At 35.7% G+C, this 16,425-nt stretch overlaps 1 protein-coding gene across 2 annotated transcripts in view; it reads left to right on the forward strand.

Annotated features, from left to right (window-relative positions):
* The window catches only part of CDH12 (cadherin 12), a 996,051-nt gene that overhangs the window by 775,469 nt on the left and 204,157 nt on the right, over positions 1–16,425 (forward strand). For both annotated transcript variants that reach the window (XM_036896727.2, XM_036896726.2), the window contains exon 5: positions 6,826–7,120. In XM_036896727.2, coding sequence (XP_036752622.1) covers positions 6,826–7,120 — 295 coding nt within the window. The remainder of the gene's footprint in view (positions 1–6,825; positions 7,121–16,425) is intronic.

The raw sequence follows: 16,425 nt of genomic DNA on the forward strand, positions 1-16,425 counted from the left end.
ATGTTTTCCAGATAATAGAATATACATATATATATGTATATATATATATATATATATATATACATATATATATGTAAAGAAACTAGCTCGCACTATTCACACAATTATGTGTGTGTGTGTGTGTGTGTATAAATATATATAAAGATGTTAATCCTATCATCTTAGGAAATGGAGAACCACAGTTATGTTCTACGACTGAACTGAATTCAGAAACAAAGGACCACACATACTATCTCAACAAGCGTGCCATTGATAAGAAGTAGAATAAACGATGTCATTACTCTATTGGAAAAGGAGAGGTGGCTTGGGGTTTGTACGTCAACAGATATTATTCGCATTGATAACTGAAGAAATACTATTTTACATTAATTGACTTAGCAAATAAGTGTATTTTTTCATAAGGATGCAACAGAAACAGTTAAAATGTGATTTCTTCTGGTGAATCAGACTAGGAAAGGGAAGGGTAAGCTTGTGCATTAGAAGCTCTTCCATAATCTCTGAATTTCAGTCATTTCAGTGTATTACTTTATTAAAATACTTGTGAAAAATTTAAATATGAATAATAATTCCATAATTATTGATATAAAAAATTGATTAAAATGAAAAACAAGTTATAAAACAGTATGTGGTATACCATAACACCTTAGGGACATGATTAGTAAACTAATTTGTGGGTATATACATCCAATCAAGTATTTGTTGAACATGATTTTTGGTTTTCAGGCAAAACTCTCTCTTCACTATCAGAAGTTTCTCCGTCTAATATGTTCTGGGCTCCCCTCATGTCTGGTAATCACCTCCTATCCAGGCAAATAGCAAACGAAAATAAAGTCACTGCTGTACATAGTGATGTAAAAACAGTTTTCTATTTTATGTGTATTTTCAACCCAGAGAAAATAATAATGAATTTCTTCTTTGTGCAGCAATTTCTAAGATATAATCAGAGAGATGCTAGTCAACACTTAACTAGATTAGCTTCCTTAAAACTTTTAAGGACTGGAATTCGGATTCCCTTACTGTCTGAAGCTAGACCTCACTATCTTTTTAAAGTCTCTCTTGGCATCTCATTTTCATGCACTATCTGAAGTGACTTGGAAAACATTAGAGAATAACAACACCATTTCCACAAAACAACTGCCTGGACGGTGCATATTTCTCCATCCATCATTTATAGAAGTCTGTTTCTGGGAGAAATTTTAAGTGTCAACACTAAAAGATGATAATATTGGAGCTGGCTGTTTCAGCCACTAAATATAGTCGGCAGCTACACAGAAACAGCTTTTTTAAAAAAAGTAATTGGAATGAGAAACATTTCTTGCTGTTATGTTTAAATCGCTATAAAGGAAAATAAGTTTATCCTTGTGGAATGATTAGTTTGCTGTATGTGTAGCTTAAAGTCCCTGTGTAAAATGGCATCATGTGATTTTTCATAGTTAACACAACCCAGAGATGAGGCAAGTCATGAGAATCCTCCTTCTTTCTGAACTTCCTGTTCTTTATGTACATGACACTAAGAAACATCCTCCCAGTGTATGCTAAGCCCGAATTTCAGTACCGAAAAATTTAAGGAACCGATTTTACTTATAGAGATCAATTCTGGAGTCACTTGAGATTCAAAAATTTCTGATTCATAAAAATTATCATGGTTTTGGCCTTGATAATTATTCAAAAACTTCTGATTCCTAAAAATTATGGTTTTGGCCTTGCTAATTACCCTTTTAAGGAACTAAACCAAAGAATACACGTATATATTCATCACAGTTTTTATGAGAGGACATACACTTTTTGAATCATTCAATTTCCTGGAATAAACATAATGCAGACATTAAAAATAATTTTGAAAAATTTCAAATGATGTTGAAAAAGATGATTATGGTATTTTGTAATTGAAAATGCTTTACCATGTGTATATGTATATCCAATCAGAGAATAAATATAAAAGTATATTTACATATATATTCCCTTTCAGTTGTATATATATATATTATACAAAGGTATTTATATATAAATACTGAATATAACTGAAAGTGTATGAAATGATGTTATCTCTAGGTAAGAAGTTGATGGAGATGCTCATTTTAATGTAAAACAACTTTATTCAGGTTATTTCATATTTGATATGGAAAAAATTCTGTAATACCCAACATCAGGCCAATATTACGATTGATGTTGGGAAAACATCTATAACTTAAAATGTTACTAATCACCCATGTGCTATATTCAATCAACAATGAGTATCTAATTTTAAATATTGCCTGTCATTGCAAGATGTTGCAGGTGATCCCCTTTAAAGTATTATCATGTCATGAACTGCTATAAAAGTTTTAATCCTCTCGAGTTTTACATTAATCAACTTTATTTTCAGTTAAAATTTTAATGTATTTTCACATATTTTTTTTGAAGCTTTAGTTGTTGCAAAACTCAGCTTTGCATTAGAAGGAAAAGGTAGAAAAATGAGAAGTAGCAGCCACTGAACTAATTTGGAGCTTGGCTAAAGCTGAAAACACATTTGCTTTCCTATTCTTATGTCAGGTTGAAAGGAAAACAGTTCTGATTTTAGCTAAAGGAGGATTTTTTTTGTAACTCTACTTGGATGACATTGTAAAAACACTGCAAATTTCCACCAGCTTCCCACAATATTACGACATATTCTTTTGAGCTGTTGGCAAAATCGGTCCAGTTTATAAAGTCATGGCTTTTGCATTGAGCTTTTGCCTGTCTCATATCGTTAAATAAGTTTGAAAGCAAAAGCAATACCCACTGTGTTCAATATCTTTAATAGTATGGTTGAAATTTGTAATTTGAAATTCCTAAGTTCAAAGAGCATTATCTACAGCTTGATTTTACACTTGAATTTCCTAAGCTTCATAGCGGTTTGTGAAAAATTAGGGGGAAAATCTTCCTAGAGTTCAGAGCAATTTTCTTAAGACTTGAGTAAAATATACAGAAACTTAAAAGAAAAATCAAAATCTTGTGCTCCCTTATTTTCTCATTCTTTTAAATTAGATCACTAACTGAGGTATAAATCCTTTGCTTATGCTCTTATACAAACATACTTTCAGAGAAAATTTTGAAGTAAATACAAATTCACAGAATGGATAAATTCATTTTAATAATGTTAATTTGAAGGATGATTCATTTTACTGAACCTCAACAACAATGTGATTTTAAGATAAAAGATGTAGCTATAGTTGCGATTATGTTTTTGTGTTTTCATATTACTAATATTAATACAGAGAACCTCTTTGTGAAAGGATATTTATGTAGTTTAAAATATTTCAAAGCTTTTTTTGTGTGTTGAAACATGCAGAAAAACAGAACTCATTCTTACCCAAAATTTTACAAGAGAGCTGTGCTTGTATGTTAATTTTAAAGCACAGCCCAAATGACTGTGGACACTATAAAAACTTAACATCTTCCTTTGGCTGATCCACTGACTGGTAATGAGCTTTTACATATAAGGACTTGGACATTGAAATAAAATGGCTGTACCCAAATGAATGAGAATAGTTTAAAAGATTTTAGATCAGCATCTGAATGAAAATATTTATAAGAATATATATGCTATATAATTTGAATAGGATGTATGTTTATATTATTAAACATATTTATAAGAGCATGAAAGTATGCCTTGGAGATACTGGAGTTACAGTTCCAGACCACTGTAATAAAGCAAATATCTCAATAAAGCAAGCCAAATGAATTTTGCTAGTGTCCCAGGGCAAATAAAAGTTATGTTTACACTCTACTATAGTCTATTAAGTGTGCAGTAGCATTATGTCTATAAACAAGATGTATACACCTTAATTAAAAATATGTTATCGCTAAAATAATGTTAACGAGCATCTGGGCTTTCAATGAATTATAATCGTTTTTCTGGTGGAGGGTTTTACATCGATGTTGATGGCTGTTGACTGATTAGGGTGTTGGTTGTTGAAGGCTGAGGGGGCGGGGGGCGGTTTGTGGCACTTTCTTCAAGTAAAACAAGCATTGCATTGATCGACTTCCTTTCACAGATGATCTCTCTGTATAGCTAGCACGTGATGCTGCTCAATAGCATTTTACCCACTGTAGAACTCTGTTCAAAACTGGAGTCAAATCTCTTAAACCCTGCTGATGCTTTATCAACCAAGTTTATGTAATATTATGAATCCTTTGTTGTCATTTCAAGAATATTCACAGCATTTTCCACAGCAGTAGATTCCATCTCAAGAAACCCCTTTTTTTGCTCATCCATAAGAAGCAATTCCTCATCTCTTTAACTTTTATCACGAGATGGAAGTGTTTTAGTCACTTTTCCAGGCCCCACTTCTATTTCTAGATCTGTTGCTATTTCTACCATTCTGCACATACTTCCTCCACTGAATCCCTCAGTCATCGTGCAGGTTGGAATCAACTTCTTCCCAACTCCTGTTCACGTTGATATTTTGACCTCTTCCATGAATCACAGATGTTCTTAATGGCATAGAGAATGGAAAATCCTTTCCAGAAAGCTTTCAGTTTCCTTTGCCCAGATCCATCAGAGGAATCATGATCTACAGGAGCTGTAGCATTATGAAATGTATTTCTTAAATGATACGACTTGAAAGTCTAAATGACTCCTTGATCCATGGGCTGGGGGATGCACGTTCTGTTAGCAGTCATGAAAACAACATTCATCTCATTGTGCATCTGCATCACAGGTTTGGGGAGCCGGAGCATTGTCAATGAGCAGTCATTTTAAAAGAAATCCTTTAGTAAATCATGTTCATGTAAACAGATGTAGCATCATCCTGGCTTTGTTGTTCCATTTATAGAGCACAGGCAAAGTAGATTTAGTCATTCTGAAGGACCATAGGAGTTTTAGAATGGTAAGTGGGCATTGGCTGCAACTTAGTCACCGGGTGCATTAGCCCCTAATAAGAGCGTTTCAGCCCATCCTTTTAAGTTTTGCAGTCAGACACTGACTTGTCCTCTCTTGCTATGAAAGTCCTGGATGGCATCTTCTTCCAAGAGAAGGCTGTTGTATCCTCATTGGAAATCTGTTGTTTCAATGACCACCTTCATTCACTATCTTAACTATACCTTCTTGATAACTTGCTGCAGCTTCTACATCAGCACTTGCTGCTTCACCTTGTACATTTACATTTCAGAGATGTCTCTTTCTTTAAACTTCATGAGTCCACTTCTGCTAGCTTCAAACTTTTCCTCACCACTCTAGGCCTTCATAGAATTGAAGAGAGTGAGGCTTTGCTCTGGATTAGACTTTGCCTGAAAGGAAAATTTTCTCCATATCAGTAGTAAGGTTGTTACCGTTTCTTATCATTTGTGTGTTCATTGGAGTAGCACTTTTCATTTCCATCAAGAATTTTTCCTTGGCATTGACAACTTGTCTAACTAGTGCAAGAGGCCTAGCTTTTGGCCTGTCTTGGCTTTCAGAGGGCTTCCTCACCAAGCTTCATCATTTCTAGGCTTTCATTTAAAATGAGAGATGTGCAACTCTTCTTTCACTTGGGGCCATTGTAGGGTTATTCATTGCCTAATTTCAGTATCGCTGTGTTTCATGGAATAGAGAGGCCCAAGGAGAAAGAGGGAGATGGGAAATGGCCAATCAGTGAAGCAGTCAGTCAAAGCACATGCATTTATAGATTAAGCATACCTTCTTATATGGGTGTGATTCAGGGTGTCCTGAAACAATTACAATCAAAGATCACTGATCACAGGCCACAATAAATACAGTCAACAATGAAAAAGTTTGAAATGTGAGAATTGCCAAAATGTGACAAAGAGATTTGTAGTGAGCAAATGCTGTTGGAAAAATGGCACTGCCGATAACTTGCTCAATGCAGGGTTGTTACAATCCTTCAATTTGGAAAAAACATAATATTTGCAAATTGCTAAAAAGTGAAGCTGTTTATGCTATTATACCATGCTATAATATAGTGAATTATACATGTGTTGAATCTCAAAAGGGATTAGAAGGATTTCAAAACATTTCTGTATTACAAGATTTCAAATACATAGAATGAATTAGAGCAAGTGATTTGTCTGTGAATTTGAAAGGATAATCAGTAATTCTATTCATCACTTGGCTGAGTAATATTGAATAACTCATTAAAGTCAGTCTGCTGAAATGAGATCCTCTACCATACATAAACCAAAACCATCCTGGTGTGCCCAGACTTACCTCTCCATTCAGATGAAAAGGATCGATGTTTTCTGAGCTCCTTTACCTTATCTCTCACTGGATTCAGCTCACTGATTTCTGTCATTAGGATATTTGGAGAGTTTATGTTTTGATATTTATGAGCTAATTTATCTTTAGTGCAAAAATCACTTAAAATGAAACAATAAGTACATGAGATTTGTACATTTCATTTTATGAAAATTTATCCCCAAAGGATATAAAAGAAGTAAAGACAAATGTTCAAGTTGGTTGTATTTATGCATGTTGATGTATTTAGGGGCTGTACTTCTGATGTCTGTAATGCACTGAGGAATAACTTGGATTGACAGAAGAATGAATAGAAGGACATGTGATCTATGTATGTGATAAGCTGAGTAAATTAAAAGGTGAATGGTGGAATCTCTGAGATATATAGGTATATATAGGTGTTCCCATACATTTTTTCAACTTCTTTGTGTTTAAAATGTTTATAGGCAAATAGTTGATGAAAATTAAAAAAAAAAAAAAAAGGAAAAAAAGACCATAAGGTTTTTCTTTAACTTTTCTGAGAAAAAAATATAGTGCAAATATTTTTAACAGTGGACCATCCCTTTAATGATGTTCTTTCTCTTTTTCTCTCTCTTTCCCCTCTCTCTGCCTCTCTCCCTGCTTCCCTAAAGCTCCATTCTGACTTAGATAAGGGAGAGGGCACTGTGAAATACACCCTCTCAGGAGATGGCGCTGGCACCGTTTTTACCATTGATGAAACCACAGGGGACATTCATGCAATAAGGAGCCTGGATAGAGAAGAGAAACCTTTCTACACACTTCGTGCTCAGGCTGTGGACATAGAAACCAGGAAGCCCCTGGAGCCGGAATCAGAATTCATCATCAAAGTGCAGGATATTAATGATAATGAGCCAAAGTTTCTGGATGGACCTTATGTCGCTAGTGTCCCAGAAATGTCTCCTGTGGGTGAGTAGGCAAATCAAAATTCTATTGGATGCTGTGTGGCCTTTTCAACGTTTATTTTTGCAGGTTGACTGAAACATCTTACTGGTAACCCAGATGATTATTCTTCCACTGAGGATCCAATTATTTTATCAACTTTTTTTTTCAAATTATTTTCTGCTCCATTCTAAAAATGTAAATAGATACATAAATCCCTAGGATGTGTAACGTTCTGCACAATTTTCCAATATTTTCATTTACCTGATCTCATAGAATTCCTTTGTATTTTAAGTACTAAGCTCACTTTGTACTGAAATTGATTGTCATTACAATTCCAGATGCCTAAATTCCATACCAATCCAATACCAGAGAGTAATGCTTAGCTCAAAGTAAGTTATCCAAAGCATGTATTGCATCAGAATATAGACACAGTTCAGAAAGGGGTGTGTTGCATCCTTTACAGCTGTAGATAAATATTCCAGAATGGTGATATTGTTTCCTTTGGGACTACAGGTAACCCACAGTAGTCATGCCATCCAAACAGGAAGCAAATGTTGTTGTGAACTTATTATTGGAATAAACTTAAAATTAATCTATAGTATCATCATCATTCTTAATAATTTAAATTTGTTATAATTTCACATTTCAATATCAACCTATATTTACAAAGTTCTTTAATACATATTTTATGATCAATTAGTTAAGGCTTTAGTGACAACCTTAAATTATAACTTCTTTCCCTCAGTCACCACTACCAGTCCTTTAATTTATATCGAAGTAAGTTCTAGTTTCTAGTGCATATGTGAGTTAAAGCTACTCATCGCCATTGTTAATATTTCCTAAGTCTGACATTCCTCAGAGGGGTTCTGCCTCCCCTACAACTATCGCAGACATGCATAGAGTATCCTGAGAGCAGAAACAGGTCAGTGGCTGTTGAAGTTGTCATGTGGATTTACCACAAATTCACTTGAAATTGTGTCTGTGACCCTATCAGTCATTCAAAGACCATATTCTCACCTTGACCTAAGAAATCAGCTCAAAGCAGTTTACTTAGATTTAACATTTTAGGGTACCTATGCAGGATTGCAAATCTGCTATTCAGTTTCTTCTACATTTTTTGAGCTGCTTCTTATATGCAATCCTATCATTGCAGGAGATTTAGAAGTACAACTGGGGAGAAGTACCATCCTGTTAGAAAGCAGCCCCTGAAAAGGGGGGGAGCTCTATGTTTACTTGTGCCTTGGTTTTGCAGGGGGATAAAAATGAAGAGAAAAAGTAACGCCTTTAAGATGGCAATGCTGTTTAGTAGTTAAATTATTTAACCCAGGACTTACATCCTGTAAATTGGAAATATTTACATGAATTTGTGACTCTCAGTAACTATGTCTTACTATAACAAGATCTTCAAAGCAAAGACACACATCTTTGTACAATATTAGAAAATTCTGTCTTATTAGGTAAATCATTATGCCTTCTTTATGACACGTAGGATCAAGTGTAGGGCTGTAGAGACTGAGTCCTTTTATAGGAGTTCAGAGCTAGGGCCTGGAGACAGAAATCAGTCTGGAAAATCAGGAGAGGGGGAAGTGAGTGAGAAAATGAAGCGGTATGGGATGAGACACATTTTCTGTACTGTCATGAAGTATCAAAGGTATCTATGAGGGAATGGGTTCTGTGAAATGCCTTGTCATGTGACATTCCTGATTTTTCTTATTGGTCATTCAGGAAACTCCAGTGAATACTTAAAATTGTTTTCAGTGTGTTCTCTCTCCTTTTTTTTTTTTTTTTTAAATAATGGAGGAGTATTTCATTGCTCCATGCTATGGGTTCACCCAGATATTCTCAGACTTCATTTACATTATATACTTTTCAAATATGTACTAAGAAGTACAAACATCACACACAGATTAAATATTTGGGATTAAATGGTATCATGCACTTTGCCATTCCCCACAACCCTACCTATACACATATAACCAAACCCCTCAGGACCCCCTGTTAGATGCATGGTATTTGTTGTTTCTGTTTTCACATGACCAGCCTAAAGCTAACCAAACCTACCATGCATCCAGCCATTATATTTATGTTCTCCAAGCACCGAACTTCTTACCTGAGTACACCCTTCTTACAGCTAGAGATGGTTCACTGCTCTAAGTCACTTTGTCCTGTGATGATTCTTCTCTCTGTTTTCTTTTCCTACAATCCCATCCAGGCAACTCCTGCCTTTGTATCATTTCCCTTGCAATGTCAAAATTATTTTTGGTCAAGAGAAGATGGAGCTTGCCATGATATTAGACAGTATAGCTATTGCTGCAGCAAATCTCACTGTTGGTTTTCTATATCCTTGTTTGAGTTATTTTTTCTAAAACAGAACTGTCTTTCCCCAATAATTGAGAATGCTGCTATTTCATTTTCAATAAAAGACAGGAATTAGCTAATTTTAAAATACATAAAGTAAAATGGCTTATTTTATAATATAAAAAAACCAAGAAATATTGGGACCTATAAATGTCAACTTAGCAGTAATGGGTTGTACATCTGAAAATATGATGAACAATTAAACCTAGAATAAAACAAGTGAAAATTACAAAGGAGATAACTATACAAGGAGAGAATGGTAGTGAGCAGGGTAGGTAGAGAGTTCAGAGGAAAAATCAGTATTTAAGACATAGAAGACATTGGACTATATTTAGTTCCTGAAAGTGGAAGAAAATTCTAGTGAATCTGTGAACTGTTTAAGAGAAAGTTCACTTTATTACTAAGTCGTGCTACATCCAATATGCCATGGAAGTAATATTCACAGATAAAATGCTTTTACTCTGACCTAGGGAAATTACTTAATGATCCAGATATTCCCCGACTCAAAGTTATTCCTTGGAGACAAATTTGGACATTATGAATGTGGTCTTAATTCTTTAAGATCACTAGAGTAACAATGAATTATAGTAATGTGCTGTCTTTAATATGTGATGATTATGCATCAGTAGAACATATAATTTGAGTTATTTTTCCTAGAACGCTGACAGGTTTAACATCTTTAAGTCCTCATATTCATACTTGTACTATCTCCCTCTGCCAGAGCAAAGCCATTTTCAGGCAGTTGATTGGGTTGTTTGTAACCAGGTCTCTATGATATGTTTTATAGATGTTGGTTGTGAATCACAATTTATATAGTAAAAACTACCAATTCCTGAGCAATAGTAGGGGCCAAGTGATCTCACTAGAGATTTGCATTCCCTGCTTTATTTAGCCATTACAGTAACTTCATACAGTGTTATCTACTGTTTGGTTTTTATTTTTATGTGAAAACTTAACTCCTGTGTTTCAGAAAGTAGGAATGACTCCCAGACTCTCTAGGACAAAGTTAATTGCAACCAATTATACCCTTGTCTGAGTGTTAGTGGCTTTAAAAATGTCTTTTGTGAGCCTGAAATTTAGTTTTCAACCTCAGATGAGCTGCTTAAGACTTTAGAATACTTACTATATTATATTACATTACATTATAATCTGAGGATGGGGTTTCCTGCTTAAAAAGAATCCTGAGAAATGGGTATCTCTTACCTACTGACTTAAAAAAAAGTTTAGTCTAAGTTTAAATAAAACAAGACGCTGCTGGTTTAATTTAAAAAAAAAGAGGTAGCCCTTGTATTTTTTTTCTATGAACTGTAATTTTTTCAATGAAGTTTGGGGATACATGCTAAGATGAAATTTTGGGTAGAGTTTTTTTTATAGATTATTAAACAGAATATTTTCTGCAATATCATATTTAGATAGTCAATTCCAAGAAGGAAATAGTAAAGACTTATACTTAACATTAATGTTTCACACCATTATTATAATTCAGAAGCATAAATAAGTCTTTCCCAGAAGTGCCATAGGGAGACAAACCAAGAAATGATAAAGTGGATTAAAACAATATGAAACAGTTGAACTATCACTGGCTTCTATCTATGACCCATAAGCAGAGTCTTTGTCAGGAGCTTGGAGACAGAATATTGACTGCTTCCTAAAAATAAAGACATTCTCCATGTACAGCCAAAACACAGTTATTAAAACAGGAAATTAACATTAATGAATGATTTCAATCTAATCCTTAGACTCCATACAAGTTTCATCAGTTGTCAGAATAATGTCCTATATAACAAAACATTTAAGGTCAAAATCACACACACCATTTAAATGTCAGGTCTCCTTAGTTCCCCTCAATCTGGAACAATTCCAAATGACCTTTGCTTAACTTACATGACTATAACAGGTTTGGAAGATTTCTGTCCAGTTATTTTTTTAGAATGTCCCTCATATTTGTTTTTTTCTGATATTTCCTCTTTTATAAATTCAGTATGTACATCTTTGTTAGGTGGCACCGTTTTCTTCTTATCGCATCCTATCAGGCAGAACATGGTTTTAATTTGTGCCATCACTAATGATGTTAATTTGTATTACTTGGTGAAGGTGGTGTATTAGGCTGTGTAATATACATTACTTAGCAGTGTATAACAACAAGCATTTATTATCTCATAGGAGCATGGCTATCCAGGAGTGGCTTAGGTGGGTGCGTTTCACTTAAGGTCTCTCAGGAGGTTCCATTCAAGCTGCTGGCTACAGCTCTGGTCTAAAGGCTTAATTAGGAGAAGGCAGGAGTTCGCTTCCACACTTATTCATGTAGTGGTTGCAGGCTTCAGTCTCTTGCTATGTGGACCTCTCTACAGGGCTACCTCACAACTTGGCAGCTGCCTGGCCCCAGGGGTGAGCCATCTAAGAGAGATAGAGAGAAAGACACAGCTCTGATCAAACCCACTTTCTATTTATAATCTGATCTTGAAAGAGGCATCCCTTCATTTCTGCAATATCTAACTGATAGAAGTAAGGCCAGTCCACGTTCAGAGAATGGAGTTACACAGAGCAGAGCATGAATACAAGGAAGCTGGGATCTCTGAGGGCTTCTTTTTGTCTGTCTACTGTAATCCATCCTCTATGCTGCTATGATTCATGTGTCTCTGCCATGCAACATATATTCAGGCCCTGTCTAGAACTGCCCCATTTTTTCCCCCATATTGCATGAATTCAAAGTCAGAAACTCATCATATAAACAAGGTTCAGGTGCAAATGAGGATCCTTGGATTTATTTCCTTTTGCTCTGTAGACCTGTGATGCTAAAGAGGCCAGTTACTTACCACTTCTTCCTCTACCTCCAACACACAATGGTGAGATAGTCATGAGATAAATTTTATAGACATTTATGAGAGAGTGCACAGAATAAAGGAATTACTGGTTCATAACATTTCTGAAATCTAGCTGGTAAATGTGGAAAGCTCTTTGATTAGGTTCAAGGCCTGGGAATATTTGTCCCTAGAGGTCAGTTCCATCATCTGGGCTCTTAGATATACCTTGTGAGTTACCCTTCCTGTTTCATGAAATATAGCATGCTCTCTTAGCTTCCTGCCAGTACATTCAGTGGGTTTAAAGGCCTCTCCTCAGTATACCATCTCTGACTCTCCTTTTCTGGTACTTGCTTGTGATGTTTCTACATGTAGAAAACTCTTTATAAGAACTTTATAGGTAGTATAGGTATACCATGAGTCTTGAATCTCACTGAATTAGCCAAAAAAAAAAAAAATGTCTCAAGAGAAAACTCTCTCCAACTTAGACATGAATTAGAATCTTTATTGTTTTCTGGAGAGGATCTTTGAGCCCTACATGCTATTAATCTCTTAAGAGACAAGTTTGTCTAATTAGGCAGTAAGCCAATGGACCATCCTTAACCTTTCTAAGATTTTCCCAAAAGATTTTACAGTCACTCCCCTGGTTTTATTTTTTTTACCTTGCTTTTTCCTATGTGCCCTGGATTTGATCTTTGCTTAGAAACCACTTCTTAATTTTAGCGTCATTTGCCATCCAGAAGAAACAGGAATCTTTAAAACAAGCATGACTTGAATTCTTTTTTTTAAAAGTGACTAAGTCCATTTCCTGTTATGCAAATAACCATAAGCAACAGTTTTTCTAAATGTTCTATCATTGTGTAAACAATGATCTTTTCTGATAAGAGGTTTTACTTTTCAGCAAACTCTCATCTGCAGCATTTCCAAGTCCAAAATGTAATAAACAGTATATTCAAGGCACTTTATACTGACACTGTCCTCAAAGTCCCCCTCCTGACTATAAAACCATTCCCACATTTTAAGTATTATAGTAGCACCCTACTACCAAGTACAAACGTGGCATTATCTACTACTGTAGAAAAGAAACTACTGCAGGATTTAGAGACTTAGAAACTACAAATATGTGTTACCTGTTTGTTAATCTAGGTCATGAATTTAGCTCAGTTTAGCTGGGTGTCTCTGCTTCAAATTCTTATGCAGATTTAGAGTGAAGCTGACAAGAGTGTGGTCTCATGTGGAGATTCACCCGTGGTGGGATGAGCTTCCAAGCCCACTGGTGTGGCTGTTGTCTTAGAATTGGTATCTTAGCACTTCTGCCAAATTCTGTTTGTTAGGATCAGTCTGATAAGCTTGTTTCACTCTCCAGGGAAAGAGATTCGATGAAGGTGTGGCTATCAGTGTCAGGTGTGACTGAGTTCCACCTTCGAGGTTGTCTACAGTAGATGATGCTTCCAATGCAAATTTACTTTTTATCTCCTTTTCAAGTGGTATTTTGAAACTGGAGAAATAAGCTGGTCCTCATCACAATCTCAAGTTATCCATCTAATAATTTATATCAGTGTGGTCTCAAGGTTTCATATTCTATTAATTCGTTCTAATCTATTGCTACAATTATTTGATTTAATATTGAAACTATTTCAGGTTTGGCTAGTGAAAGGCCCCTTAAGCTGATCTTTTGTATCTTTTCAACAATATCCCTTAATTATTTAAATAGTCACTTATTTTCTGGACCTAAAATACATTTGGAACTTGTCTTGCTCCTTTGCCCTGGTCCTGGAGAAAACTGTTTCTCCAAGGAACTGTCTCTCCACCTTCCTAGAGAATAATATTTGGAAGCCAAAATCTGGTTGCTAAGTGTGTTCTTTGCTGTTAGAGTGTCATTACTTCCAGGTGCTTTTCTGTTGGCACAGCTAAAGAAGGAATCTATGGGCATATACAATGTATAATATTTATTTCTGCATCCTTCTCCGTATATTGAAACCATGATTTCACAGCAATGCCTCCAACTCCCATCTAACACTGCCATTCATTCCATCTTTTCTTCTACCCTTTTACAATCTATAACTCTTCTAAGAGTGAGAACTGTGACTCTTGTTATCCTTAGTATATTTTCTTCCTTTACTAAGCCATCTCTTTCACTGGCTGCTCCCCAGCCACTCCTCCATCCCCATATCCCTGCCAGCACAAAAGCAGCCAGTCTTTCACTGTCACCTACCCTCTAGACCCTTTGTGGATGTCTTGATGATCCATTCCAACCCTGAAAATCTGCTCTAGCTGTTTCCACTCTCTTCTGACCCCTAATGTGGAGGTTTTACATACCTCACTAGGGCTCTGGATCCCCACACTAGGCCATATTTCCCACACAAAGATGCCTTCCTCATGCTAACCCATCTCTGATACCCATGCTAGCCTCTCTGTGTAGACTCCTTCCTCAATCTGCTCTGGCTCTAATACCTTGCTCTGCTTTATTACAGCTGCTCCCCAGCCACTCCTCCATCCCCATATCCCTCCCAGCACAAAAGCCCACCTCTCCCCATCCCCACTATGCTTTAGGACCAAATTATTCTAGAAGATAAGCAGAGGAAGGGCACTCTTTCACTCTTAAAGGACTTAGAGTGTTTCTAGAAGTGATCAGCTCTGGGCTCTATTTTCTAAATTCATTAATAGTGTTTAAATCAAGGATCCTTCTTTCATTTTGAATTTTCCTTGTAATTTGTTAACCTGAGTGCAAATTTTGATGTGAGAGGCCAAAGATGACCTAAGAAGTTGTTGGTAAGACCAGAATCCAATTTTGCCAAAATAATGGTTTTGGAAACTTCTTTTCCATATTGGGAAGTATCTCTTCTATTCTTACAGTCAATTAAAAAGAAAGATTTCTACAGAGAAACTGAGGACAAAACTGTTGTAACATGTTCAAATGTAAATGTCTACATCTTACCCTTTTTATTCAGTCCCTTCCACTGATACATGAGCTCAATATTTACTATTGTCTTTTCTAAAAATTATACCAGGTGTGTTTAAAACCTTGATAGTCTTTCTATCCCAATTTACATTTTCTTTGGTGTAGAGTGCTCTTTTATCTTAATGTATGGAGCCAAGCTGTTGATTGTAAGAAACACCAATTAACAGATTACACAATTGCTTTGCAATCTGTCGAGTCGCTTTAACACATCTGATGAAATTGAGCAGGACCTGGGGATCCCTCCAGTATCAGCAGTGAAATGCAGCACACAGCGTGGCAGACTATTTTCAGGGCCACAGGATGGTATGACTGTATGTTTAGGGAGCATTTTTTTCCCTCCGTTTGATTCCTATGTTTTTATTAGTAGTTTGATTGCAAAGGTAATGCTATTGACAGGTCTTGTGTGGCTTTGAGAGAAGTGTATGAATTGTTTTACTAGCAGCACAATGTGTCCCTGAACATAAACCATGTTGCATTGATAGTTGCTTTAGCAGCCACTGATCAGCAATAAATGTTAAAAATTAACAAGAAGTTCCTTTTTTTTCCTAACCACCAATGACTCCAAGCATTAAATATATGTTAGCAGAAGTTGCTTCTTGGCCACTGAGTGGTTCGAAACATTAAACATATTTTCAAAGTATTACTCTTTCCCCAGCCTCCAAGTGGTTGTAAACATTAAATATGCTTTGTAAAAACTGCTTTGCCAGCTACAGGCAGGATAGCTATGAACATCATTTTTCTTTAAAGTTGCCTTCCAGCTGCAGGACTATTTTTCCTTATTTGCTCTATTCTATTTATTTTTTGTACACAAAAGCAGGCAAGAGGCTACCTGAGCCAAATTGTCTCTTGCTTTATGATAAGTGATCATGGAAGAACAGCTGCATCTATATAAAACCCTGCTGGCAATAAGAGTTCACTGAGGTTCAATTGCTTATACTGGGTATTCCACATAGATGTTGGCTACAGTTTCCAAAATAACTTTTGTTTCTGCTTTCCATTGTGCAATGTGTTGAGGTATGAAGATGGATAGAAGCTAAACCTAGTATTGAGGAAAATAACTTCAAGTAGTCAGACAGTGATAGATCATGCCTATTGATCAAGGTGAAAAAAGCCATCAGGAGTATAGGCTCAAAGACAGGCAAAATGGCAGGACTAGTAAGTTAAGGAGGTATTTATTCCAAACATGATTAAAGAGCTTGAAATCCATG

This window comes from Manis pentadactyla, chromosome 2 (assembly GCF_030020395.1).
Source record: "Manis pentadactyla isolate mManPen7 chromosome 2, mManPen7.hap1, whole genome shotgun sequence".
Classification (NCBI taxonomy): Eukaryota; Metazoa; Chordata; class Mammalia; order Pholidota; family Manidae; genus Manis; species Manis pentadactyla.